General features: G+C 46.8%; 4 protein-coding genes across 6 annotated transcripts; 1 reads left to right on the top strand and 3 right to left on the bottom strand.

The window, feature by feature from the left end:
• Window positions 1-46: 46 nt before the first annotated feature.
• On the bottom strand, window positions 47-1,668 carry LOC105562603 (glucose-induced degradation protein 8 homolog). Of its 3 annotated transcripts, none has more exons than XM_012013578.1 (4): window positions 1,341-1,668; window positions 1,038-1,206; window positions 572-966; window positions 47-517 (listed from the first exon to the last, which is right to left on the bottom strand). In XM_012013578.1, the coding sequence occupies exons 2-4, from the start codon at window positions 1,159-1,161 to the stop codon at window positions 341-343; spliced, it is 696 nt and encodes a 231-aa protein (XP_011868968.1). In that variant the 5' UTR covers window positions 1,162-1,206; window positions 1,341-1,668; the 3' UTR covers window positions 47-340. The 3 variants fall into 3 exon arrangements, with proteins under 3 accessions (XP_011868968.1, XP_011868969.1, XP_011868967.1); XM_012013579.1 differs by having other exon boundaries at window positions 1,038-1,515; window positions 1,582-1,666; XM_012013577.1 differs by having other exon boundaries at window positions 1,038-1,668.
• A 4,178-nt stretch (window positions 1,669-5,846) lies between these two features.
• LOC105562602 (prohormone-2-like) lies at window positions 5,847-13,766 on the top strand. The gene is made up of 9 exons (XM_012013576.1): window positions 5,847-5,916; window positions 7,794-7,914; window positions 7,986-8,090; window positions 8,168-8,303; window positions 8,395-8,628; window positions 11,294-11,401; window positions 11,480-11,556; window positions 11,633-11,877; window positions 11,964-13,766. The coding sequence occupies exons 2-9, from the start codon at window positions 7,794-7,796 to the stop codon at window positions 12,045-12,047; spliced, it is 1,110 nt and encodes a 369-aa protein (XP_011868966.1). The 5' UTR covers window positions 5,847-5,916; the 3' UTR covers window positions 12,048-13,766.
• A 1,074-nt stretch (window positions 13,767-14,840) lies between these two features.
• On the bottom strand, window positions 14,841-20,635 carry LOC105562601 (putative RNA-binding protein 15B). The gene is made up of 3 exons (XM_012013575.1): window positions 20,172-20,635; window positions 18,702-20,107; window positions 14,841-18,557 (listed from the first exon to the last, which is right to left on the bottom strand). Exons 1-3 carry the CDS (start codon window positions 20,294-20,296, stop codon window positions 17,773-17,775), a joined length of 2,316 nt encoding a protein of 771 aa, XP_011868965.1. The 5' UTR covers window positions 20,297-20,635; the 3' UTR covers window positions 14,841-17,772.
• Window positions 20,636-20,721: 86 nt separating this feature from the next.
• On the bottom strand, window positions 20,722-24,296 carry LOC105562600 (BTB/POZ domain-containing protein 9). The gene is made up of 10 exons (XM_012013574.1): window positions 24,054-24,296; window positions 23,627-23,944; window positions 23,398-23,550; window positions 23,144-23,333; window positions 22,694-23,082; window positions 22,480-22,617; window positions 22,280-22,410; window positions 22,072-22,200; window positions 21,802-21,991; window positions 20,722-21,726 (listed from the first exon to the last, which is right to left on the bottom strand). The coding sequence occupies exons 2-10, from the start codon at window positions 23,939-23,941 to the stop codon at window positions 21,553-21,555; spliced, it is 1,809 nt and encodes a 602-aa protein (XP_011868964.1). The 5' UTR covers window positions 23,942-23,944; window positions 24,054-24,296; the 3' UTR covers window positions 20,722-21,552.
• Between the last annotated feature and the right edge of the window lie 696 nt (window positions 24,297-24,992).

Here is a 24,992-nt window from a genome sequence, read left to right as displayed (position 1 = left end):
CCGACTCTACACTCGTATCATGTTAATATTAGAAAGACATAAGAAATATTGCAATAATTCTTATTCCTTACAACAGTGATAACAATAATGCGTCAGTTTAATCGTTACATTTCTTATTATAATTTGTAATATAATCAATACATTAATAATTCTACACACATACACACACTCTTTCTCTCTCTCTCTCTCTCTCTCTAACTTCTTATATACGATTAAAATTCGGATATAATTTGCTACAAAATGAACAGCAATTTATACAAAATTACACTTAAAGGTCAATTCATCTATCTGATTCATAAATAAAACTGAGAAACGTTCCCAGTCTCTGTCTAGTATAAAATTATTTTGTATCTTCAATCGTGGCGCTACCGAGGTCGGTCATTTTGGGATATTTCACTTTCTTCTTGTCCAACTCGTCTTGAGCCCACAATATCATCTTTAACAGATTGTTAAGTCGAGGGCTGGTAGACTCCCTGTGCTCCATTTTCAATATAGCGGCGTTCAATTCGCTCGCGATCTGTAAATGACAATCTGTAATTGACTCGGAAGGGACAGAAGAGGTAGTACTCACTTTCTGCCTGTGCGTTGGATGTAGAAGGTCGCTAAACGGACTCTTGTGCGGCTCGTCAAAGGCCAACAGTGCCAATGTACGTTCCAACTCGCACAGTATATTGTCGTCCGACTCGCCAGCTTCGCTGAGTTGATCCTGAGCAAACTGGAGCGCCTCCTCGACTCTACCCGTGCGTATCAGCTCAATGAGATGCAACTGTTGCAGATGAAAGTAGAGATATCTGTCGTTGTCCAAGAGTTCGGGATGCAGCTGATTGACCAAGTCTGTGGCTTCCTGGATACGACCGTTCTGTATGGCGTCTCGAATACGGATCCTGTCGTCGAGGGAGCTCAATTCTACGGTCGGACCGACTCCTGACTCTTGCTGGAACTTCTCGGCGGCCTCCTTAAATCCTTCTGCTCAACGGAAGCTTTCGTTAACAATAACGCCTTCGATAAGGCGGCAGATAGACTGGACAATTAATTACCTGTGACTAGATAGTTCATGATCAAGTTGTTCATTGACATTTTTTGTATGTAGGAGCTCTCTTCCAGCTTCGACATCCATTCCTCCTTGGATATGCTCTCCTGCCCTTTCTCCGAAAAACTCATCTTCTTTCGAGGATTCGGCTCGACTAGTCTCGCGGCACAGTCGCACTACAAGTTTATAGCATTACGTTTTATCCGGTTTGACAATTTCTTGGAGAGAACTAGAGAAGTGGCCGCTTGAAAGCCGTAACAGCTGATTAGCTGGGAAGCTCGACGAAAAGAAAAGGAAATGTCACTTGTACCAATTTGCGGCGATTCTAAAAGACTCGCGGTGGAAAGTAGTGGTGGAAGAGGCAGACGGTGTCACGGCTCGATGAAAGTAGCTTTCCGCTTCCGCCGCCAAGATGTTCCGCCGAGCGAGCACTGCAACGAGGCGCGTCCGCTCGAATCGCCAATCGGAGCGATATAATCGGGAACCTTTCAGGAGCAGCATAAAAGCGCGTAAACAAGGAAAACAACAAACACACTTGTCATTAAACGAACCGTCCAATCGTCATTTGGCATCCTCGAAAATTCCTATTCCCCGTACCGATTGTGATTGTGATTGGTCTATTCGTGTACCGTTCGAGTCTCGCCTCTCGCCACGGATTACAACCATTACCGAGCGAGAGAGTCGGGGCAAATATGCTTTGGCGGCAACAGATGGCGCTAGATGGTGTTACCATTTTATTACGTTAGCCTCTCGCGCAAAGATGTAAGGATGCTTTTATCGCGTTGGACCAACTGGGCCTGTGGTCGGAGAGATTTTCTCCTTCAAAGTCATACGCGATATTTTTCCCGCAACTCTTGGAGGGGATACGCGGTAGCCGAATCGAAGTAACGTCGCGAGGGCGAGGGCGCGGGCGCGGGCGAAGAGGGCGAGGCGAGGCCCGCGCCCCGTTGGCTGCTTTCATGAATGAAACCGCTCCTGCCGCGTATCAACAGGCGTCCTTTACTACGCAGCGGGAACATCGATCCGTTCCTTCGGGACCATCCCCTTCCTCGAACTCATAACATTTCGCGCTGTGCAGGCCCGTATCGATTGTGTTAATCTCTCACCGTCGGCAATTATGCCGAAACGCGGCGAAAACTCCCTTTCCCTTGACTCACTTTGCATCCCTATCGGGTGCTTTTACTACTGAAATCCGCTGATGGATGATGAATGTCGCGGAAAGGGGCCGGCTCGCTACTGTTTCGCGTGACGCTACTGTACTCTCAACCCCCCCCCCCCCCCCTCGTCAGCCCGTCGCGGATGCAGATGGAGGGACCTCCTGGTCTCCCTTGGTCTCCCTTGGTCTCCCTGACCGTTCGCCCCTCCATCAACCCTCACTCTTTAGCCGGTTGTGCGGGGATTCGCCACTCGGCGGACTCAAAGACTGACGTCAATGGGAGTCCGGCCTACAGCTTACGCGATTTTGCGAAACCCTCGCCTCGCGACTCGGCTGATCGACCGTCTCGATGGAGGCGAGACTCGAGCCCAATATCGCTCTCCTCTTTCGCCCAACTTTCGTCACGTTCGCCGTGAGATTTCATTACAACAGAAGGCAGGCAAAATGGTAAAAGTTGACTACGCTTTCGTATTAGCTCACCGCGAGAGTACTCGCCACAATAATTGAGCGTAAACGAAGAGAGGTGGACAAAATGGAGTCTTACATCTCCTTCGAAATTTAATCGACTTTCTAGCAATCATTGCACTAGCAGTGAGAAAATGACCTATTTCATCGGGTTTTATCGCTCGAGGCATCTTTGCAGTTGCCTTGTGTAAAAATTGTCAATCTCGGCAAGAAAATGGTATTAATGCGACTTTTCTGTGCTCCATTCGCTCTATTCTTCCCCGCGATTCAAACCATCAACTCTCCGATGCGCGGCGCGACGGACTCTCGCAATTTACCGGCTGCACCTGTCCTCATCCGAGCCAATTTGCGCAAGCGTTTTGCTGCGGCGGCGACGACAACGCTAACGAAAATAGGTCAATTACTGTACGAGGGCGGATGCACCAGGAGTCTACCGGGAGAAGCGTCTACTCGCGAAAGTAAGGCCCGGTAGGACCGCATCCTGATGAAACAACGTTACCTCCAAATTGCTCGGGAGGAATCGGCACTTGTGCCTCACGGTAATATCCATCGTATCTAATGACTTTAATTCGACAGAGGCTATTTTTATTTTCAGATCTAACAAGATATCATCCTCCTCGTTACTTATGTATACGTGCATCCAATTTTATACATGGAAAAATTGAGCACGTTTCTATTAAAACGGAAAAGTGCTTGCCTTTTTCAAGCATCAGTAAATTGTGTCACGAACCAGAAATACACATTTAGCACACGCGTTATATTCTATATATTCCACGGTACAAAATTATCGCTAGAAATCTGTCACGAATTGTAGATTGTCTAAAATCGGCTTAAGCTCAATTTTACTTAATAATTCACGAGAGAATTTCGGACAGAATTCTATTTATAATTTTATGTGTGTCGTGCAATACACTGGATAATTGACCTGGAGAACCTGGGTTGCGCGCACGCATACAAAAAGCACGCGATATAAAATTATAAATAGAATCCCCGTCGCGTCTCGAATTTATTTCGCGAGATTTGTCAACGAGATTCAAATTAGGTAGAAAATATGTATTGTATTAATATTGTCTCGCGAGGTAAGCGCTATTTGCAACGACCTCGATCAGTCAGTTTTCGTTTCGCTCGTCAACGAGCGAGTCCCTTCACAGCTGTACGAGTGTTGATCCGTTGATATTATCGGACATGATATATTACTTTAAGTGCAGTCACACATCCCCGGGAGTCTTGGATATATTTCATTCATTCCTATAGTCGAACGTACGAACCCTTGGGAAAAATTGCAATTTCCCAAAGACAATACTGCGTATACGGTGTCACTAGCGAGATGAAGAAAACGGACGATATTCTTGAAACCGATCATGTACGTTTATAGATATTTGGGGAATATTTGTCATCGTTATTGTTTTCGCGTATACGGTTGCGAGAGGTGCCGCTCAACCGGGTTGAAGGGGTGGGAAACCCTGACGCGCGGAGGTCGTCCGAGCATCGGTCTGCTGACGCGAGAAAAAAATATCCCCGTTTCTCCGCACCGACCCACGATTCTCGATGCGGGGGTCGGTGGAAGCGCGCGTGGGCGTACGGCCTGTTGCGGGGGCTGAAGCTAGGTGATTGGGGACGAATACGGAACGAGGGGTGGAGGCCAGAGAGAGAGAGAGGCTAGGTCGCGCGAGATCCTCGCTGGATTTTCACTCCTAAACCCCCATCCCTCAAGGCGTAATTTCTTTGGACTTTGCAGATATATAATTTACATGAATTATGGAGAAAGAGGCTAAAGTGTGTGCCTTTAGATAAGGAAACCTAACATCATATTTTCAAGTTATTGGGACGTAGATTGTAGTAACAATTACAATCGGAAATTGTCGAATTTTCTTACTAGAAACACTCGTATCGCCAAGGTAAATGTTTGTAAAGTGGAGATTGGGACGGTAGATAATGTGCCGGCTGAAAATACACACGGCTCTACTACTTAAGTATACATGTTTCCCCTGTCATAGACCCGTAGTAACGTCACCGTTTCAAATGCCAAAGAAAACTACCCCTATGACGTTTGCGTAACCGCCACATTAATATTAAAGACAAGCAGGTAACGTCATCGTAGCTGTTACGTGACGCAGTGCCGGTTGCTATGCCTGGTAGAGTGAGTTTTAACTTTCTATTAATTCTTCCGAGTGTCTGTGGCCTGCGCGTTTTACCCTTACAGCATTCGCGCGATCGAGTGTACGACTAACAATAGCGGATTCTCTCCTTTCCTTTTAGCGCCGCTTCTTCGCAATTTAACGCCTGACTGAAGATAGCAGAATGCGAGATTATCTCTGCATGAAAGATCCGCTCTTATAAATTCATGGAGAAAATTATAAATACAGAGAGCTGCAGAGAGTAGGAATAGCTTAATAGAGGACGCAAATAGTCGCATACTTTGTAGCTCCTTCTCGATCCTGCTAAGGTGAAGGCTGCATTCTTTCAAGATGAGACGAACCGTGCACGCGTTTAGCGCTCGTGCCGATTCGAGTTTCAAGGGCTGGCAGAAGAGCCGTAAACGTAAGCGGACCTATGCCCTTTTACACTCAGGCAGAATGCCGTTACGTTCGGCTTACAAAAATATCCAATTACTTGCTGGCAATAAGGACTCGAATATAGCGTCTCTCTTCGCCTATGTACAAGATTTTTCCTACCATTACTTCAATTCCCGTTCCCGTATTTTGTCAAACTTGGAAACGAGTCGCGCGCGGCTCTCCGATAATGCCGGTCGACAGCAAAATAACAACGAGTAATTTCCACGCAAAGCGATCCTTGGGGCGTAGCGTAGGGAGCCGGGATCTGTCGGGAAGACGTAGATTGGGTCATTGCGTGGGCAGAGCCTCTTGTATCAACAACGGGATCGTGTACGTGTAAGATTACCTACACGCACACGCACGCACGCACGCACGCACGACGTGTGGAAACGCAGCGCGCGCGCGCAGGCGGCGGCGGCGGCGGCGGCGGCGTCGTCGACGTCGTAGGGTGCTCACCACCCTACGACGCGAGTCGAGAGACGGGGAATACTCGTTCACCAAGGTGGGGGTTGGTTGATCGACCGTACCCGCTTTTCTACTCGTCCTGCCGAGCCCCGACATTCATTCCACCCCGAGCCGGCGGATCCGTTAGGACGTGCCTGTTCTCCAGCCAGGAGCCAGCCGAAGGACTACCGCGAGAGGAAGCGCAGAGAAGAGACACGACCGTCCTTGTTGAAGGGCAAACCGGCGAAATCGCTGCGTCTCGAAAGGTAGACGATTCGCTTCGCGCAGCCTTCCTTTCACTCTTGATACCCTTTTTTTTATCGACAATACTTTACCGGACGAAAAAATCAACGGATTCCGACATTCGAGCGAATGTAATTACAAACGCGTTTTATCGGCCATCGTGTAGCCGGCCACTTTTCGCGCATTCATACAGGTAGTTGCGCGCGGCCTCAAATCAACTGTGATATTTCGGTGGTACCTTTACATTCGGTAGAAACAAGATTCACATCTTTATATCTGCTTCAAGAAATTTTTCACAGCTGGCTGAGCGTGCGTGTGTGTGTGTGTGTGTGTGTAAATAATAATGCGTGCTCTGTGTGTACGTGCTCTTCCATTCTGCAGTTGTAGTAAATTACAATTAATTATCTCTCAGGTAAGGCTTTTACGCACACTTAATTCGCTCAACGTCAACGAGAGCTCTCTCGTTCAATGAAATGCATTTTTAATTGCGATTTGCCTAGCCGTGCAGCTCGTACACGCCGATAAATGACTATAGTATTTGTAGATGCAACAAGTGTACGATTTCTAGGTCTATACTATGTCCGGTTTGGCGCGCAACTACGCGGCTCGAGCTTTAATTGTCAAACTTTGCCGTATTGTTTTGGACAAATGTCAGTACCGGCAATCATTCTCAGGCGTTTAATCCAGTGATTTAATTGCCGAGAACGCATCGCGAAAGGTATATATGTTTCGTTTAAATCTACGTCGGCGAAGGATAGCTATTATCGAGAGGCGAGCGAAAACGCTAGATTAAATGACCTTTGTATGCAAAAAAAGGAATCTCCCTGCAAAATTGGAAAGGTCAGAGGTCACGTAGGTATTTTTCAGCGGCAAATCCGATTAAACTTTCCAGATTGCGTAACGCGAGCCATTATTTTATGCGAAGCTTTATGTCCAATGTCCAAAGCTGTCTCGCGCCACCGTAAATACGCAGTTACGTTAAATACATATGGTTCTCCACACGCAATTTTCAACTCTGACATTTCGAGATAGCACCGCGTCCGTGCGCTCGTTACTCTCTGCAGCCATTTCCAGCATCACCATTAGAGTTGATGTAATTACGCGGGTTAACTTAGACCTCGGAGGGTCTCTGTAATTTGTTAATGAGAGGCCAATCGAGAGCAATTAAGCGGTAATTCGATCGTGCGACACGCGGAAACTTGCGCCCTCCAGCCTTAGGAAATTCCCTCATTCAGATCCCTCCAATCAACGAGACTTGAATTTACGCTCGTAAAGTTTCCGCTGCTGCTCGCGAGACTCCCGAGTCTCCGACGATACGTCGATCGGAAATAATAGCTTCGGCTTTTAGGGTATTTATTATTTCTCGCGGAATCTTTTTTATACACGCGGGGAGCTGTATCGCCGTCACGCGATAAAACTAAGTTCGATAAAGTCAACCTGTCAAGTTACACATGTGTGACGTAAAGTAGCCGGGAACTCTCTTGCTGTCTACGTCATAGGGTAACGTCATAGCCGAGGAAAGTAAGCCGCGTCGATTACATCAAGTCGCGAGTGTCGTGAGCGTCGTGACGTCATATCTCAAGAAATTTTATTATACCTACAACTCTGCGACGTAATATTTTTATGTAACCACACTCGACCCTTTATCGAACGCCCTTGTTGCTCCTACCCTCGGTCTTTCGACGCATCGCGTTGAATAGAATGTAGACTCCCGACATTTCGCGTTGCATGACATTTAAGTTTCTTCAGTACGGTGACCCGGTCGCGCGCTTCGATCGCTAATAATCCCTCGAGGAACCATAACAAATTGTGCTCCTACGATGCCTGCGGTCGCGAACGATCGTTATGCAGAAAGAATCGGAAGTGGCCCGGCAGTGAAAATGCCGAAATTTTGTCGCAGATGACGTATAACTGGGCGTGGTTGCTGCTGCTGCTGTTCTCCCTGGTCTCGATAGGCATGTGCCTGCCTACGAACCTGATGGAGGACGCGAAGAAGGCGGACCAGGCCATGAAGCCGAAATGTAAGATTTCAAAATTATACACTTGGACTTCGAGTCGTTTTAATGCCCCACCCCCGCAATGTCAATTGCAGCAAAACGTACGCAGGAAATGTTGATGTTTGGCAATCAGCAGAATCGACAAGCTGCCGCCGCCGCCGCCGCCGCAGGTGAATCCTTCACCTCGAACGCGGAGAAACGTGAGCTGCTCGTTAAAATAAAACATTCCGGCCAATACTGTGCGAAGTTGATTCTAGATTGATATTTATTTACGCAGGAACCCTCGCTGCCTCGGGATTAGGAGGCTTAAAAGCGGCTCTTGCCGAGGACGATAAACCATCCTTGGGCCAGAAACCGCCTAGCAACGCTATGTACGAGCACGAGGCGTATTCTCCGTACGAGAAGAATTACGAGTGAGTCGATATACTTAAGTTATTTGTTTCGATCTCGTTATCTCGATCGGCAAGGTTCACCGTAATCGAACGAAACATTCGTGTGTCCCAGCTACAGTAAAGTCGTGGTGAACGAGGTCGAGGAGGATGTACCGCGAGTGTGGGACACGGTGCCGTATTCGCGGTATTACGCGGGCGAGGATCGGCGCAAGAGATCGGAAAAGTCGAGCGGTAGCACGCGGCCGAGCTCGACGTTGCAGCCTCCGACGAGTTCGTTCCAAACGAAACGGCTGCCGAGCCTTGCGATGCCTACCCAGCAACCGGTGCAGGCTCAAGTTAAGAGGAGGTAAGTGGCCGCGTCCTACTTGTCCCAATTCTCCCCGAAATCGATAAGCCGCGTGATCGATATTCCCGGGGGCAACCGCTGTTAGATTGCGGTAGGTAACGAAATCCTAACGAAAGGAACGTGAAGAGAGAGAGAGAGAGAGAGAGAGAGAGAGGGAGAGAGAGAGAGAGGGAGAGAGAGAGAGAGAGAGAAGAAAATTGCGAAACGTTATTTAACATGGTGGAGTTGCGCACGTTGAGTTGGCGCGGCAAGGGCCATGCATCACTGTGCGCGCCCTTTCCGCCCTTTCCACCCTCTCCACCCACCAAGCATCCCTCTTTTCCTCCGGCGTTTCTTCTCAATGGGGATGAGAGGGCTCGCGAGGGCGTTGCCCTCGGCGCAGGGACGGCGGCGGTCGACCTGACGACCAAAGTCGTATCGAACCATTTGCAGAAAGTAAGCGAGAGACCACATACATGACCAACATCGGTCATGTATTCCCGACCGGTACTACGCAAAACTCTAGCCAAACAAAATTATCCAAGGTTTAGACTCGTGCCGTGGAGGCAACCGATGAAATACGTACAAAAATAAACGGAACCAATTACGACCCTTAATAACGTCCGGCTCGCGATAGCGCGACGGCGCGAGATAAAAATATGCTTTCCCGCTGCGAGTGCAGATTTATCGAGAGCCGAATCTACTTTGAGGAAATCGCCTCAGCACGCGAGCGCTCGATATCGAAGCCGTAAAAGCGCTTCGCACGGAATTGTTTAAGACCTATGTTGAAAATTTAACTCGTACACATGGGACTCCCGTCGCGTAGACATTATCGTCTCAAAGTTAACAGCCGTCGCCATCGCGGCTCGTTATTTTTACACGAAAAATGTATGGGAATGCATCGCCTGACTGTCGCAAATGTCACAGGTCACTTGCTCGGACACGACGATTAATTTTTCCTCGATGAAATTCTTATAACGCGATAATCGTTTCCATTATAGTAAACGCGATTATATAATGCGTTATCCTTAGACGCAAGCGCCATAATAATAGAAGCACTTTGAATAGATTTCCATCAAAGGGAAGGCATGTTGCGCAAAGCCGAGGAAAATCCCCTTGGAATTTCGTCATCCGATCGTTTATGATTTTAATAAATCAAATTAAACGTCAATCAACAAGGATGTGGAGTTTCACATAGATTACGTGAGCAATTCATTTTTTTTCCTCTTTTATCATTCTCGAGCGAGCAAAAGTCTCATCGAAATTGGTAAGAAAATTGGAGTCGGAATTAAAATGGCAAATTGCGGCGTGTGGCTTCATCGCGGGATCTCAAAAATACATCTCTATTGTTCTCACGAATAAACGACCCGGGTCTCGGATTACATATTCTCTCGCATATTCTCGCGGAGAGAGAGAGAGAGAGAGGGAGAATGAGCGCAGGGATTAGGACTTTAGGCGAATACGTGTCCGTTTGTGCATACGGCATTGTGGCTCACGGACGTGGACGTACACGGAGGAGAATTTGGTGCAGTGCACGAATCGCTCGATACGCGTGACGCAGGTGGTAGTGGCGGTGGTGGTGGTTGAGTATCCGCGGGTGGGAGAGAGAGAGAGCGAGAGAGAGAGAGATAGCGGACCCACGAAAAGCTGAATGGAGCCGGGAGCGAAACTAGGTCAGAGCTCGATTGTCTGGCTCATCTCCGACCAATCAGCTGACAAGTACGTCCCGCGGATTTTGCGACGAGCCTCCGCCATCCTTCCGCTGACGTATTAGACAATAGCCCCGTTTCAACAGTCCTCGAAAGCTTGAATGGAGGCGTCCCGTCGAATGCAGATCGATAGAGGAAACACCTATATAAATGATGTCTCCAAAAACTAACGTCGAGGAGATAAAAGTGTGCACATTCGAGATCCACTCTTTTACTCATCATTTACTCTGCAGCGTAACTCGAAGCTTGCTTTTCTCTCGCGAGATTGGGCATCTATATATAATAATTCCTTACTGTTTACACTTTGAACGCGATGTGCACGAATCGCAGTAGTAAGATCCTGCGTGTGGTCAGCCCTGGCAAACGAAAAAACGCAAAACTGAAAAACTATCCTACGACTACGGGTTTTTGGCACATGGCCAACCTATCGGTTCATCAGCGTTAGCCTTTGCCAGAGCTCCATCATTATCGATCCTTGTATCAGAAATGCGTACAATAACTTATATTCAACTGTAGAGGGGCGATTGTCTTGGTTAATCGACGACAGACAAGTAGGCGACAATCGTTTCGCACGATCGTATTGTCCCCGTATTCGCTGTTGTATCGCGAGTACACGAGCCTGGATTGTCTAACTATCGCGAGACTCGCTCACACAAAGGACGGTCTGCGACAGGGCGAGATAAAGCGCCGTTCGTGCCGGGGAACAATAGCGCGCGACGTAGGGACAAGTCGTTGGCAATGGTCGTCGCGTCGCTCGCTTTGCGTCACGGATAAGCGATCAATCTTGGAAATATAAGCGTCGCGCAAACAGCGGAAATAATGAATCGACGAAGCGATTCCAAAAGGAGATTGCGAGACATCGATCTGAACGCACACCTGTTTAGCATCGACCCTCGTGCGCGAGTCCTCGAAAGAGCATCCTCGAAATCGGAGCATACTATATGTCAGGGATGGAAACGTTTTACTTGAATTTTCAGCGTGCCGTTCTACCAGGAGCCGCGATACAAGCGAGAGCTGTCTCTGGACATCAATCCCAACGACATGTTGACCCTCTTGTCCCTGTGGGAAAACGAGCAGCGAAACGGGTAATGAGATGACGTTTCTTATCCACTATCCATTGCGTGCTTAATAACAATAATAATACGTCTCGACCTCACCAACAGAAATTGGCGCAAGTACCCTGGCGAGGAGTACGAGATTGACGACAGCGATTTTCTCGATGAGGAAGACGTTAGAAACGGTTCGTGTTGACGACTCGCATAAAAGATGACTTGTTTAGCGTCAGGGTAATTTCTATCTTTTCTATCCCTTTCTAGCTCTCCCGTGGCTGACGCCGGTGTATCCCGCCCGGCACTACGACACGTTGTCGCCCTCCGACATCGGAATAGTCCGGACCCACCCGCCCAGCTACTACGAACAGTACGGAAAGCAGTTGGATCAGCAGTACGAAGGCGCCGCGCAATACGGCAATCATGTTAATCCGCAGTACGATTTCCTCTATCCTCAACGCGCCGCGTACTATCCGCAGAAGAGGTTTATAGTGTCCAAGAAGCGAACGCAGGTGAATCCAATAAATTAACTCGATCGCTTTGCTCGCTGTGCTTCGCGCTCAGAAGGAATTCAATTGTTAAACAATGCCACTTTCAGAGCTACGATCCGTACTCGGCTGCTCAGCTGCAGTTAAGCTCCCAGCCGCGAAGCTACCAGTATCCCCACCGAATGGTCTACTAAGTAATCCGCGACGTCTTGGGGGCTGTCTAGAGGCGCGCGAGGAGAAGTCTCTCCTTGGACAAGTTTCTACCGAAAGGGATATCGCATAGGCAGCCGACATTTTTCGGAATCGGCCCTCGTTGTCCTGCTCCTCCTCAGCTATCCTCCCTTTCTATCGCAGGAGGCGGAATAATGCGGCGGCGATGCGGATTCATCCGAGTTCTAAACACACACACACACACACACACAGAGAGAAGGTTTTCTCGGGTTCGCAAGAGCTGCGCTGAAGGGACGTGGAAAACTAACCTTCCTTCATCCGGATCCAAATACCTCGGGAATACAAATATAAAAAGTCGCGTTTAGGATATTTATCGCGACGACAAAGATCAACACTAACGACTCCTTCGCAGCATGAGAAACATATCAGAGTCCACGACTCAATATCCGAAACAATTTCTCGCGCAGCTTGAAACAGCAAGCTCATCGATAAGTTTCGCTCAAGCTCTCTTAATCCGATCCTGCGATAACGGTTAAAATGTAAAGAAGCTTCAGCGCGCTCTTGTTACTTGCTTAATGGTAGTCTTACAATTTTAAGCTCCCTTTGCGTGTAATACGGGCGACGCGCCCGTAATGACGCTACGACTGAATCATTAAACAATCGTAGTATCGAATCAAATTATCCTCAGGCTTGATTTCGACGACTTTGTGACTGATATAAAACACACACACACACACACATATATATATGTAATACAAATATGTACATGAGGCGATATAGTTTTGTTTATGAGTTAGCATGAGACTAGATGTAGGTTTATTCGTCTATACTAGATAATTCGAGCGAGTAGGAATTGAGAAGAATTGGGAACGAGAGAGATAAAGCGATGAAGAGGATGGGCCGAAATTTACTGCGCTATGCGGATTACAATTAGAGCGTTACCGTGAAATCTCTAGAAACTTGTAGCGATCGTATCAACCAAAGCAAAATGTTAAGAGTTACACATATATTTACGTTTAATCGAGCAAGTGCAAGACCGGACCGTCGTCTTTGTCGTATTTTAATCATCGATGTCCGTATTTTTGGAAAACGCTCGAAGGAGGAAGAGTAATGTGCCGGAGGGGTTTAGCCTCGTAAGATTTAGCTTCGAACCAAACACGGCCTTCCATATTCAACACTCCGAGGAGACTGAACAATCCCTATATAATTAATTAACATAAATACATACACGTTACACAAAAACACACACGTAACGTCTTGGCTAACGATGTCACACGTTATGCTTTGTTTCATTTCGAGCGCCATCATTTTTTTCTACGACGATCTCTATACAGACTTTTCAAGAACGTTGGCACACGCGTGTTCTTTGCAATTCTATTATTGTTGACGAAAGGAAAAAGACGAGCAATATTCCTCATAGTATTTTCAATCTTCTTCATGCTTTTCTTTTTCGCTCAATTACTATGGATTTAAATTTCATCAAATGTTTACGAGTTAGAGCAGGGGACGAAAAGTAAAATCACTTAAAAACAAGTTATCTTTCTATTTGTGTCCGTATAGCCACGTCGGAAAGACAGATTTTGTCTCGAGAGAGTGAGTGAATGTGTGTGTCTATTCTGCTCTCTAATTAAAGATCTTTCTTTAATGGGACGAAGACAACCGAATACGCGATAACGGCGGGGAATCGTTGAAAATTTTGTTGAGAACATTCACCCGTTGTTCGACGCGGTTAAGAAAAATTTCAAAAAAAAGGACAGACACACACATGCATGTCGGATGAGCGGTAAATATCGCAAACGAAAAGGAATCAACCAATTAGCTTTATCCCTCTCGAATAATCTTTGCAACAACGCACGATCGATGTTCAAAGCAGGTTTAAGTGTACGGCGGTAAAAAAAGAGAGAAAAGAGGCAGCGACATTACGTGCATACATGATTTCTTTTCCCCGCACAAAAAGCCACCCACGTAATGGTCCGATTTACACATTCCGTGTCTCTTCCTGTTACCGATAGCGACCACGTGATTACGCTCTTATCATTAAGACTTGACGAAAACGATCCTTTTCCTTTCATAACTATAAGCTTCGATTGTTTCTCAATCACGGATCCGGCGACGGTTAATTTTGTCTATGAAAAGTTGTGGAAATTAAAAATAAAAAAAAAATATATATATACACTGTCCAATAAAATGTCTGACATAAAATTCAGTCGAGATCATTTACGATGGAATCGAACGCCGATCAAGTTAATAGAAATGGCCGGATTTGTTTTCATCGCGGAGGACATGATGGATCATGGAACGCCTTGCGCACTCTCTATCTGTCTAAGCTACACCTACTTGCACTCTGGGCACTTGCTGGTGCCTGAACGACTCTGTTTCAAGCCTTCAAGGGAGAAAAGAAAAAGGAGGATGAAAGCCGCAGAAGATACCTGTATATTCTCTGTATAAAAGGGGAAAAGACCTCACTCGTTTTCCTCTCTTTCAACAAAACGCTCTATATTCTGCCTTGGTCCGTCGACCGTTTATTATCCTTCCTCGGCTCTTTAATTTGTATTAACAAAAGAAAACGTTTGACACGTGGAGTCTACTTTACGATTAAAACACGTCTGTAAAAGAATTTAATGCGCTCGCGTCGATGATCGTATTCGCGCCCAACCTCTAAACTGAAACTACTCTGTTAGGTTAGATTAGGTTATTAAGGTTATCTCTCTTTGTCTCGGTACCGGTGCACGACGATACGACGATAAAACTACAAGTAGCAACCAAGAAATTTCTGAATCGTGCGAAACGCCCGTGAGAGAAACTGGAGGAAATAATGTTGGGTCTGTCATTTATTCTTTCCTTTTGCTTTCTTTTTTTTTTCTACTCAAATCTGGATACAGATTCAATAAGAGAGAGAGACGAAATGTCTGCCTTCCGTTCCGTGGGCGGATTCTGAAACAGATTTTTACAATGTTTTTTCTTCTTTTTTGTTTGGGTTATATATAGCGATATACCAGGGACCGGGAATTGTATAAAGGACGACGAAGGTTCGTAGTGTGGTCGAACGGCAGCACAGCACTCGATGCATTTCGGGAATAAACCACTGATAAAACTCACTTTGAACTCTCGCCCGTCTCGCCACTGTGTCTTTCTCCCTACAGTCCTTATTACAGTTCTCCCTTCCGCCTACTTGCAGATGCACAATTCTGTTACCCGATATATCCGTGCGCGAATAATTTCGACAATCGACGCGATTTTGAAAATAAACTCGCGACCTCATCTCTGCTTCTCTCCCCAGGAGAATCCACAAGCCACAGTAAACACCAAGATATCACAACGGCTCTCTCTCTCTCTCTCTCTTCCCGTTTACCCATTACATAGGAATGAACGTGACAGCCTTCTCTCCCACGCGAGAAATTGAGAAAATGACTCTTTTGGCTAGCACAAACACTTAAGACCTACGTAGTCGCGTCTTTCATCGTTTCCCCACCTAGGTTGTCTTTGCTAAACGATTGATATCACAGCACCACGTATTGTTGCACGATAAACTTCACTTAACGAGAGCAAAGAATGGAATTTGAAACTCGTCAAGTTTGAAAGCAGTTCTAATTGGGCTTTCGGTCACATGCATTAACCATCGACTCGACGTCAACGTCCGAGATTTCGTTGGCCCTAATCTATGCGAGGCTGTTATTCCTTTCTCTTTAATATTAATTTCCTCGGATTTTCCAATATTAACTTTCTCGTGAGCATTCATTGGAATCGCGCATCACTGTATAACATTTAACCGACAATTCCTGACAATTTTCCTATTTGATATCGTATAGGTGAAGAACGGTACCAAGAAAATGACACATTTTGTAATTTTTCTCTCTACATAAACTGCATCTATTTTTTTTTCCGTTCAAACACTAAATATACTTAACCACTGCACCTTCAATCGCATTCAAGTATGGAAGAGAGATACTACCCCTTCCTCCTTCCACGGATGTCTAAAAGGAATATCAAAATATACCCCTCGGACACCGTTCGGGCACGCTCTCCTCCATACTGAAATACGGAACACAATCACTTTTCTTTTCCTTTACATTTCACTAAACACATGTTCAGAGCTCTTTTTGTATGTTAATACCACCAAACACTGTCTTTTGGATGAAAAAAAAGGCTAAACTTCTGTTGGCATTATGAAAACACAGATGCGACAAACTATATTGCAGTAAACAGATCTCTGTCTCTTCCTGGATATATGCTCGTGTTTTTTTTTCCTCACTGTCTTCACTCTTGGGCACAGTCCGAACTTTAGAAACTTGTAACTACATTCACGGATTTTATGTACTGCACAATCACTTAAATGTTATGCCACACAAAAGAAATCTAGTGAAATAAGTCGTAAAATGGTTAATTATATAAATTTTCCATATTAAATATACTCTAACCCAGGCCTTTCACATTTTTTGCTATTTAAAATTTTGTGAAAATTTATATTTTGCGACTTGTATGTGTGTCCTCGTATCGTTGTAGCATCGAAAGCTATGCAACGTTGTGTTAGGTATAACACAAGTTTACTTCAAGTACTCTACTGTTATAGCTTATGCAAGTAAAAACATGTAAAGTCTAGGACTCGATATTTTTGAAATCTACAATTATATAAAGAATATTTTTTTCCCAATTTCATTATTTTGAAGCGGAATATTTTCATGTGCGCATACACGCACACACACACGTCTCAAGAAGATATTCATTTTGCATTGGCCAAGAAGTACAATCAATTACATTAATATGCAAGTCTGCAAATGTGAAAGAACTGTGCACAATATTATTACTAATACGTACGTATAGTTGATAATGTATATAATACAAATAAATTCTTAGACTTAATGTTTAAAGTAATTTTAGCATCACTTGTGGTATGAGGATTATAACATCCATAATAATATTCGGTATAGTCGATAACGATCTTGCTGATGGAAACTTGTACCACTTGGGGTAACCGGTGCTACCTGATAAATCCAACTGGGGAGCGGAAAGTTGTGTTTTTTGATACAAGATAAGTATTCTTTTAGCAGTAGGGTTCGCGGTGTGCACATATGGAGAAATAGTCACGATTCTCGAAAAGTATGTCACAAATCAAGATAACTATACAACATCTCTCGGTAATATTACAAAATCACCCTCGTCTATCATTAAGTTTAACAACTATACAAGGATCAAGTCTTGATAATAATGCACAATAAAAACTCACATTGCCTAACTTCAAGCAAAGCTATCGAGATCGGTAATCGGGCATTACGAGTTCTTATCACATGTCTGATTATAGGATATATGCAATGCCATGTACATTCGTATAAAAAAAAAAGTATCAAAGTATCGTTACGATTTTGTCTGTAATCGTAAGACTAAAACTCCTATCTGGAAGCCAGTAGAAAACGAAATACTTACGTCGATCAAAAAACACAAGTTCTGTACATTGTTTAACAGTTAGGAGACTGTACGACCGGGAAATAGCATTTTCTCGAAAATGGACTAGACGAGATGCGCGACATTTCCACGTTAACAACGTAATTATTCATTTGCGTGGTACGGAAAGAAAAACCTGTCGACCGCGTAAAAATGTCGCGCTTTTCACTCATCGTCGACCATCTTTTTCTCTCTCTCTCTCTCACTCTCTCGACACTCGCTCGCCAAACGATCGAAGGTAGCGTATAAGCGTTGGAGCACTTACGATATAGAAAATAGAGACACACACAAGACGATACTAAGATTCTCTTAGGCGCTACCTCCCTTGACCACCACGATCACCAAGTGGTCCTCCTTAAGACTCTCCTCGCTTAAGCTAGGACACGTGCGTTTCAAAAGTTCCGTTGAGAACGCACAGGGCGGAAAGGCGTACAGCACGCCAGTGCCTTCCGTGTCCTTGTTGAGCAACGATATGACACCAGCGGCTTCTTTTTGCTTGAGATAGGAGACGAGGTTGCGCAGCGGTCGCGTTTGCACATTGGCGTCGTCGTTGGTGACGGCGGTACTCGAGCCAGCCAAGCCGAGGAAGATGGCATGCGAACTCGACGTTTGAATCCGTTTCGAAACATCGTCGAGCTTGGGCTGATCAAGGCGCAGACGTTGCGTGATGCGCAGCATGTGCTTACCCTCCTCGTCCTTCATCAGAGAATCGATTATCTCGGTCTCGCCATCGGTCAGATGGAATTTGGCTGGAAAGAGGGAATTCTTTAGTATCAACGCGCCTTGCCAAACCGCGATCGATTTACGCGCGACGTCTGGTAGCGTACGGGACGTCGACAACATGCCGGTGCGAGCGTTCTCCGAGTCCGAGTCGGAATCCTGTATCTGTCGTCTACGTGGCGAACGCGACCGAGATCGGTCGACCCCCGGCTCGCGCGAGAGCGATCTTCTCAGGCCGCGCGGCGTCTCGTACTCCAATTCGGGCGGTGGTCTTCTGCTGGGCCAGTCGGCCTCGTCGCGCGTGTACCCGTCGGGGTAGGAGCCCCTGTAACCGCCTCGCGCGCTTCCTCGTCTGTCGTGCCACGGCGCGTTGCCTCTGCCGCCGCCGCTACCACTACCACTGCCACCGCCGCCACCACCGCCGCCGCCACCACCACCACCACTGCCGCCGCCACCGCCACTGCTACCTCCGCCGCCACCCCCGCCGCTGCCACTGCCGCCTCCGCCGCTGCCGGCACCACCACGGAAGCCCCTCGGTCCGTAACCGAATTCACCATCGGGTCCGTAAGGATCGTAGGGCGATTCGTAGTCAACTGGACGTGGTCGGAAGTCGCTACTGTCCTCGGGATACGTTCTAGGCTTGAAGCCGAAGCCTGGCGTCACGTCGGCAAAGTCCACTCTTAGTCTACGGTCCGGCCCGCCTAGGGGGAAGCCGCGCATCTCCTTGACTGCCGCTTGCGCCGCGTCGATCGAATCGTACAGTATGTAGGCATTACTGTCGCCCTTGATGTAATCGATCTTCTTGATCGCGCCAAATCGATCAAACTCCCGTTCGAGCTGCGGCACCGAGGTCCACGGGCCGAGGCCACCCACCCATATCCGTGTGGTCGGGGTGGCCTTACCGTAGCCGATCTTGCACTGAAACTTGCCGATGTACTGGCCCGACAGCTCGACCTTACACCGATGAGCCATGTCCAGGGTCTGGAAGCGCACAAAGGCGTAGGCGTTGCCGGTGCCGGGCGGCGGACGCTTAATGTCGATGTCGTCGACGATGCCGTACTTGCTGAAGATTCGGCGCAGCTCCTCCTCGGTGATGTTGATCTCGAGATTGCCAGCGAAGAGGGTTCTGGTAGCGAGAGGGTCGTCCTCCGGCGACACGTGGTGCAGATAATTGGGAAACTTGTCCTTCTTGTTCTCCACTCGTTCGAAACCGTGGACCGGATGGCGCATCATCATGTGTCTCGGGGGGCCGTAGTGATGCGGCGGGCCGGGGTGAACGTGGGGCGGGCCGTGGGGATGTATGGGCGGCCGGACGAACTCGTGATGCGGCGGCGGGATGGTCTCGCGGCGCATCTCGCGGTGAGGCGGCAGACCGACCGGCGGCCCGTACACACGCTCGTATCTCTCGAGCGGCCGGTGCCGGTCGGTAGGGCCTGGCGAGCGGGTGTAGTAGCGCTCGTAATCGGGCGGCGTGATGGAGCGCGGCCGGCGGTAGCTCTCGGCTCGATCGTACACCGGCTCCACCAGGGCCATCTTGTCGTACATGATGATGCGCGGCTTGGCGTGCTTGGCGTCCCGGGCGTCCTCCGAGCTACGGAAGCACACGTACGCCACGCGCTCGTCCGGCTCGTGCGATATCTGAATGGAGAACTCGCCAAACTTTTTGTACTCCCTGTACAGAGTGTCCTTGATGACCTCGTCGTTGGCCTTGGGATGGATGGCGCTGACGCAGAGCACCTTGTAGCTGTAGGCTCGCTCTCGCGGCACCTCGCGCGACGGCCGTAGATACTCGTCGCGATGCGAGCTCGACTCGACGTACCGAGCGTGAGACGACGCCCTCGTCGGCGGACTCGGACTCCTGGCACCCCGACTTCGCCGTCGAATCCTCTCCGGACTGATACGCTCGTCGCTCGAGTCATCGTATCTACAAGCACGTCAAAGTTGTACTATCGAGACGAAAGCGGGGGAAAAAAAAAAAGAGATCTTACCGTCCCATGGAAGATCGGCTCCGCTTGACACGGGGAGGCGGCGTGTCGCGACTCGAGCTCCTCTTCATGTTGTTGCGGATCTTGACCGTGATTTTGTGTCGATCGTCCCGCGGAATCCCAATCATCAACGCTGCTTGCTGCTTGCACCGCAGCTCGACGAGGACCAAGAGAAAAGAAAGACACACGGAACGGGGTAGGGGGTGAAAGAGGAGGGAGGAGGAAGAGGAGGAGGAGAAGAGAAGAGCAAGGACAAAGTATGTCCCAAGACTTTGCTAGAAAACTGCCTTTTTCTCCCGGCGGAGCGACAAGTTCTCCGCTGCACGCCTTGTCTCGCCTGTTTGCCGTTTGCGATGCAACGAGCCAACAAAATGGCGTCCGTTATCACCGTCTCACCTCACCACCTCTAGCGGCTCTCACCGCTCTCTCGCCCATCTCGCCATTGCCGCATGCGCGCGCACAACTTCCGCCCGCGCCCGCGGGACTTTTAAGCCTGTGCACAAAAGCAGGAGAAAACAGTCGAATGAAATAATGCTCGACGCCTTTTCAAATATTTCATTCATCGAAAATATTTTATTGATGCTCGCAACTCAAGTTCTCGTATAATTTAAACATTTAAAGATAGATATACGCTACATCGCAATGTTACGTAGACTAGAAAAATAATTAATTACGCTTGTGTACACATTAAAGATCCGCAATGAAAATTTATATATTTGTACGATGAGAAATACTGTAAAACCAGACACCGTTATAGTAACACGAGTATTTATATCGTATTATAGGTAATCGCGCGCTTAGAAAATACTTGGTAACATAGAAAAAAACTGGAAGATAGCTTCTATATAAACAACTTACGGCAGCTGCCAATTTATTATCACCTTTCGTCACGACCAATTGTCATCGTGTTAGAGAAGATATCGACAGAGAAAAAGTATCCAAGACTACTCATTATTTAATATTATACAATGTAAAATATATTAATATAATTTACGATGGTAGAAACAACATTCAAAGAGCAAGAAAGCAACTATATGTGATGGTATCATGATGGAGAGGATCGTGTTGAATAACGATACGCTTTTAGATTTAAGTACAAAATCACGTAGAAAAATAACACTTTTTATATATATGTGAAGTGGAAAAGAAATGCTAAAAATGAGAAAGCGAGCCAATTGCTGTTAAAAATTGACAGCTGCTGCATCTTAGTTGAAATGTTACACCTTAAAGTAATCGGCATAATAAGAATAAGATTCGTAAACGAGAAAACAAGAGGACAAATTACAATATCATATTGAATTATTATTGAACAGTCTTAAAGGTTGCATCGAGGTCACTTGACGACGAATCGGTCAAATTCATCTAGTTGGCAAAACAAGTTTAGTTACGATTCATCGCTATCGATATGAACTGCTTCCGTAGCTATCTCGGGCGGGGGAGGAGGTGGAGCGGGCGAGGAATTAATAGCGTCGAGTGACGTGTGTCCCTCTTGCGTGGGCGATTTGGAAAATTTGTCATCTACTGGCGCCGGACATTCAAAGTGAACACAGTGAAAGACCTGTAAACAGCCGTAAAGACGAATCACTCATCTATTCGCCATTTTCGAGAAATTGTTTACAACAGTAATAAAAACCTCATTTGCAGTATTGTGAGTGCCGACTATTTTGATAAAAACTACTGGACGGGGCGGATTAAAGTGTATCGTCTGCCAAGACCGACAGGCTTCCTTGGTTTTATCAGCGACCAATATCCAACTCCAGGCATTGCCCGATACTTCTATGTAATACGAGTAGGAGCGGTTGTCGCAGTCCCAAAGTAGTAACCTAGAGGTAAAAAAAGGCAGTTGGAGATGTAACATGTTAAGGCAGTTAGGTATGTGATTTGACAAGTAAGAATTGTGTACCGCATAGACTCTATCATGTATGGCTGGCCCAATTGTACCAGAATAGATCCAGAGCCGAGTTGATGGCACGTGTAACCGCTGTCCCAATCGTAAGTGGATGTATCTCCGTTCAATAAATTATTACGCGACCTAATGAGGAATAATAAATATATAATGAGGAATAATGAATATAAAGGTATCGAGCAAGTAGACGTTAAATTGCGCTCACCTACTCACACCTTCGATAACGCATGCGCTTCGCTCGGTGGTAGCAATGTTTTTCGTCGGTACAATGAAGCCTTGTGAAAGTTTCTCTGTATGATTCGTGTAGTATGCTTCAAAATTGACAACATGGAAAACCTGTGGGAAATGAGCAAGATGAGCTGAAATTGTTAGACATCTCGATTGTAGAGAGTGTGGAAAACTGACTTTATTCACTGTATTATTTGTCCCTACGATACGAATGTACAGCACTACTCTAGGCTCAAAATATAAATACTGCCAACTGCGACAGGAATAATGTTTGTGATTGACAAGCATGACCCAGTCCTTTTGATTCATAGATCCCTTGAATAGAAAATTTTAAGAGTATTAAGTAATGTAAGTATTAAGTAATAGAGGTGTAAAAGATAAAATATGATACCTCTATATAATAAGAGTAGGATCGCAAGTCTAGATCCCATAGCAACATTTTGATATGATTGATAATATACTGCGATCCTAATTTAATAAGAATCCCATGTTCTTCCGAGTCAGATATAGTATGCCTGGTGTAACCGCGTTCCATATCGTAGTTGTGCGTGTCGCCGTTAAGTAGGAAGCTACGCATTTCTCCTTGCAACACTTGAGCACCGTGCGACGAAAGGGCAACGTTCTCGTTGATGAGCAAATGGCCACGATAGGGAAGCTTGGAGTCGGGCGTATGCGTCTGTACGTCGATCGCGTCCAAGAGCGCGTCCGCCGGCACCAACTGAGATGATCTAACGGTGCTGAGGAGATCCGACAACGGAATCAAACTCAATCTCAGTTGATCTGTAGCGAGAGCATAGTCGTTAGAGTTTTACGAGTAGAGTGGCGAAGAAACGGTCATTACCTAGCACTTGGGTTGGATCGACATCGGGATTGGAATTGACCCAGGATCGTACACCTGAAAAAATGTCGGTCTCCGGTGCACAGAAGGAATCTCTGGAAATCAATTCGGTTAGAGCGGACGAGCTGAGCTGTTGGAAACTCTCGTGTTGTATAACTTCGGACGCGTGTATGTCCATGTACTCGAAGCAAACCTGATTGAATATTGAATATTGAAGGAAAGTAGTAAGACCAGAGCGGTAACAGGACGATACTAACGTTAGTTAGGAACTCCATGTGGTAGAGGAAGGCGGTATCGAGAATCGAGCATACATTCTTTATGCTCAATATCTCTCTGAGATAGTCGGATATAGCTGCCTCCAAGTCCATGAATCCATATAAATGCGCTAACGCGAGAATATCGAGGATGACCTGTAACAAGTGCGAGTCGAGATGGAAGGATAGGCGATAAGGCGATAAGGCGATAACGCGACCATGTAGTAATTACCTCATCCCGCTCGTTAGTAAGCGACATGCGTCCGGTATAGATGTACTTGAGCAAGCCTTTGAACGCGGGTAAGGAGGAGGCGTTCAACTCGATTTCGCTTTGCATCGATTCCTTCATGCCGCCGAACAACAATGCCCGAAAGTACTCGCTACGCGCCGCGAGAATAAGCTTGTGGCTACGGAACTTTTGACCCGCCACTACTATAGTCACGTCGGCGTATTCCTCCGAGAGATAAACCGATCCCATGTCCTCGGAGAGAACGTGAATGTGATTGATTTCGCCAGACGACGAATTGAGATGATGGTGCGAGCTCATTTTCTACAAAATTACTCGTGTGTACACTCGACGCTGTCAACAGTGTCAACAGGTTCCGACGACTTTTCACCGTCGTCGTCGTCAGTCGTCGTCGACGAGAAAGGATAAAAACCTGTGCAAGGTGACAAGTGCAAGAATAACCTTGTGCGAGAAACGAAAAAGTTACATTGGATCAATTGCCTCGATCCTGGGTGACCCGCTCCCGTCGTACGTCAATCGCTACGTCAAGGATCAATCTCTAGGAGAAACTAGCAATTTTCACCGCCACTATGTTGACCATGTTGACTATGTCACTCATGTCACTATCTTATTGTCTTATTGATGAGTTTGTGGCTCCTGGCTCCAGTCCGGATCCAATACGGCCACGTCTAACCAATAGTCGTGCGGAGCGGAGATGCAGCAAATGGCGCAGAAACGCCAAATAGCGAAGCGGGAAATTTAAATGTGGAGGTTGGAGGATTTGATGAGAGCAAGAGTTAAACGACATAGTTTTGCGGTAGGATGTCTCATAATGTTGTGTAAGTCGTTAGGGGAGGTAGGATATTGATGTTTAATATAATTTAATAGGAAGGAGCTTTTATTTCTGTTGTCGGGGCAGTCGAAGACAATATGGTTGATGTCTTGTGAGTCATAACCGCAAGTGCAGGAAGGAGAGGAAACGATATTTTTTCGGAAAAGACTGGCGCGTTAAGATTATAATGGTTGGACATACAATCTAAACGCTATTATTTCTTTCACGCGGCATTGAAATCGCATTAAAGAGCCAATTAAAATTCCGCCGCACTGACGTTCGCGCGATCGTAGTAGGGAGGGGGGAAGGCATTGCCGCCTTCCGTGAGGGAAGAGACAAGAGAGTCCTCCGTTCGACGGTGGAGGGAAAAGAACGCACCGGGAGGCGGGGGCGAAAAAGAGAGAGAGAGAGAAGAAGCTGAAGATAGACCAGACAGAGAGAGAGGGGGGGGGTAGGGGAGAGAGAGAGAGAGGAGGGGAGAGAGAGAGAGAGAGAGAGAGAGAGAGAGAGAGAGAGAGAGAGAGAGAGAGAGAGAGAGAG

The sequence above is a fragment of the Vollenhovia emeryi genome, unplaced genomic scaffold (genome assembly GCF_000949405.1).
Source record: "Vollenhovia emeryi isolate VEMERY1.0 unplaced genomic scaffold, V.emery_V1.0 DF939185.1, whole genome shotgun sequence".
In the NCBI taxonomy this organism is placed as follows: domain Eukaryota; kingdom Metazoa; phylum Arthropoda; class Insecta; order Hymenoptera; family Formicidae; genus Vollenhovia; species Vollenhovia emeryi.
The sequence above is the reverse complement of the archived record's forward strand: the minus strand, read 5'-3'. Positions and strand labels throughout refer to the sequence as shown.

Excerpts from the sequence above, each read along its gene's own strand:
- LOC105562603 (XM_012013577.1), bottom strand. The coding sequence starts at position 1,161 with ATGAGTTTTTCGGAGAAAGGGCAGGAGAGCATATCCAAGGAGGAATGG. Across the intron at positions 967-1,037 it reads CATGAACTATCTAGTCACAG|AAGGATTTAAGGAGGCCGCC; the intron begins GTAATTAATTGT and ends TCCGTTGAGCAG. Across the intron at positions 518-571 it reads ATCCAACGCACAGGCAGAAA|ATCGCGAGCGAATTGAACGC; the intron begins GTGAGTACTACC and ends TGTCATTTACAG.
- LOC105562600 (XM_012013574.1), bottom strand. The coding sequence starts at position 23,941 with ATGAGCTCGCACCATCATCTCAATTCGTCGTCTGGCGAAATCAATCAC. Across the intron at positions 23,334-23,397 it reads ACATGGAGTTCCTAACTAAC|GTTTGCTTCGAGTACATGGA; the intron begins GTTAGTATCGTC and ends ATATTCAATCAG. Across the intron at positions 22,411-22,479 it reads CAAATAATACAGTGAATAAA|GTTTTCCATGTTGTCAATTT; the intron begins GTCAGTTTTCCA and ends CATTTCCCACAG.
- LOC105562601 (XM_012013575.1), bottom strand. The coding sequence starts at position 20,296 with ATGATTGGGATTCCGCGGGACGATCGACACAAAATCACGGTCAAGATC. Across the intron at positions 20,108-20,171 it reads AGCCGATCTTCCATGGGACG|ATACGATGACTCGAGCGACG; the intron begins GTAAGATCTCTT and ends ACGTGCTTGTAG. Across the intron at positions 18,558-18,701 it reads ACCGAGGGGCTTCCGTGGTG|GCAACGCGCCGTGGCACGAC; the intron begins GTGCCGGCAGCG and ends GCGGCGGCAGAG.
- LOC105562602 (XM_012013576.1), top strand. The coding sequence starts at position 7,794 with ATGACGTATAACTGGGCGTGGTTGCTGCTGCTGCTGTTCTCCCTGGTC. Across the intron at positions 7,915-7,985 it reads CCAGGCCATGAAGCCGAAAT|CAAAACGTACGCAGGAAATG; the intron begins GTAAGATTTCAA and ends TGTCAATTGCAG. Across the intron at positions 11,402-11,479 it reads GAAAACGAGCAGCGAAACGG|AAATTGGCGCAAGTACCCTG; the intron begins GTAATGAGATGA and ends CCTCACCAACAG.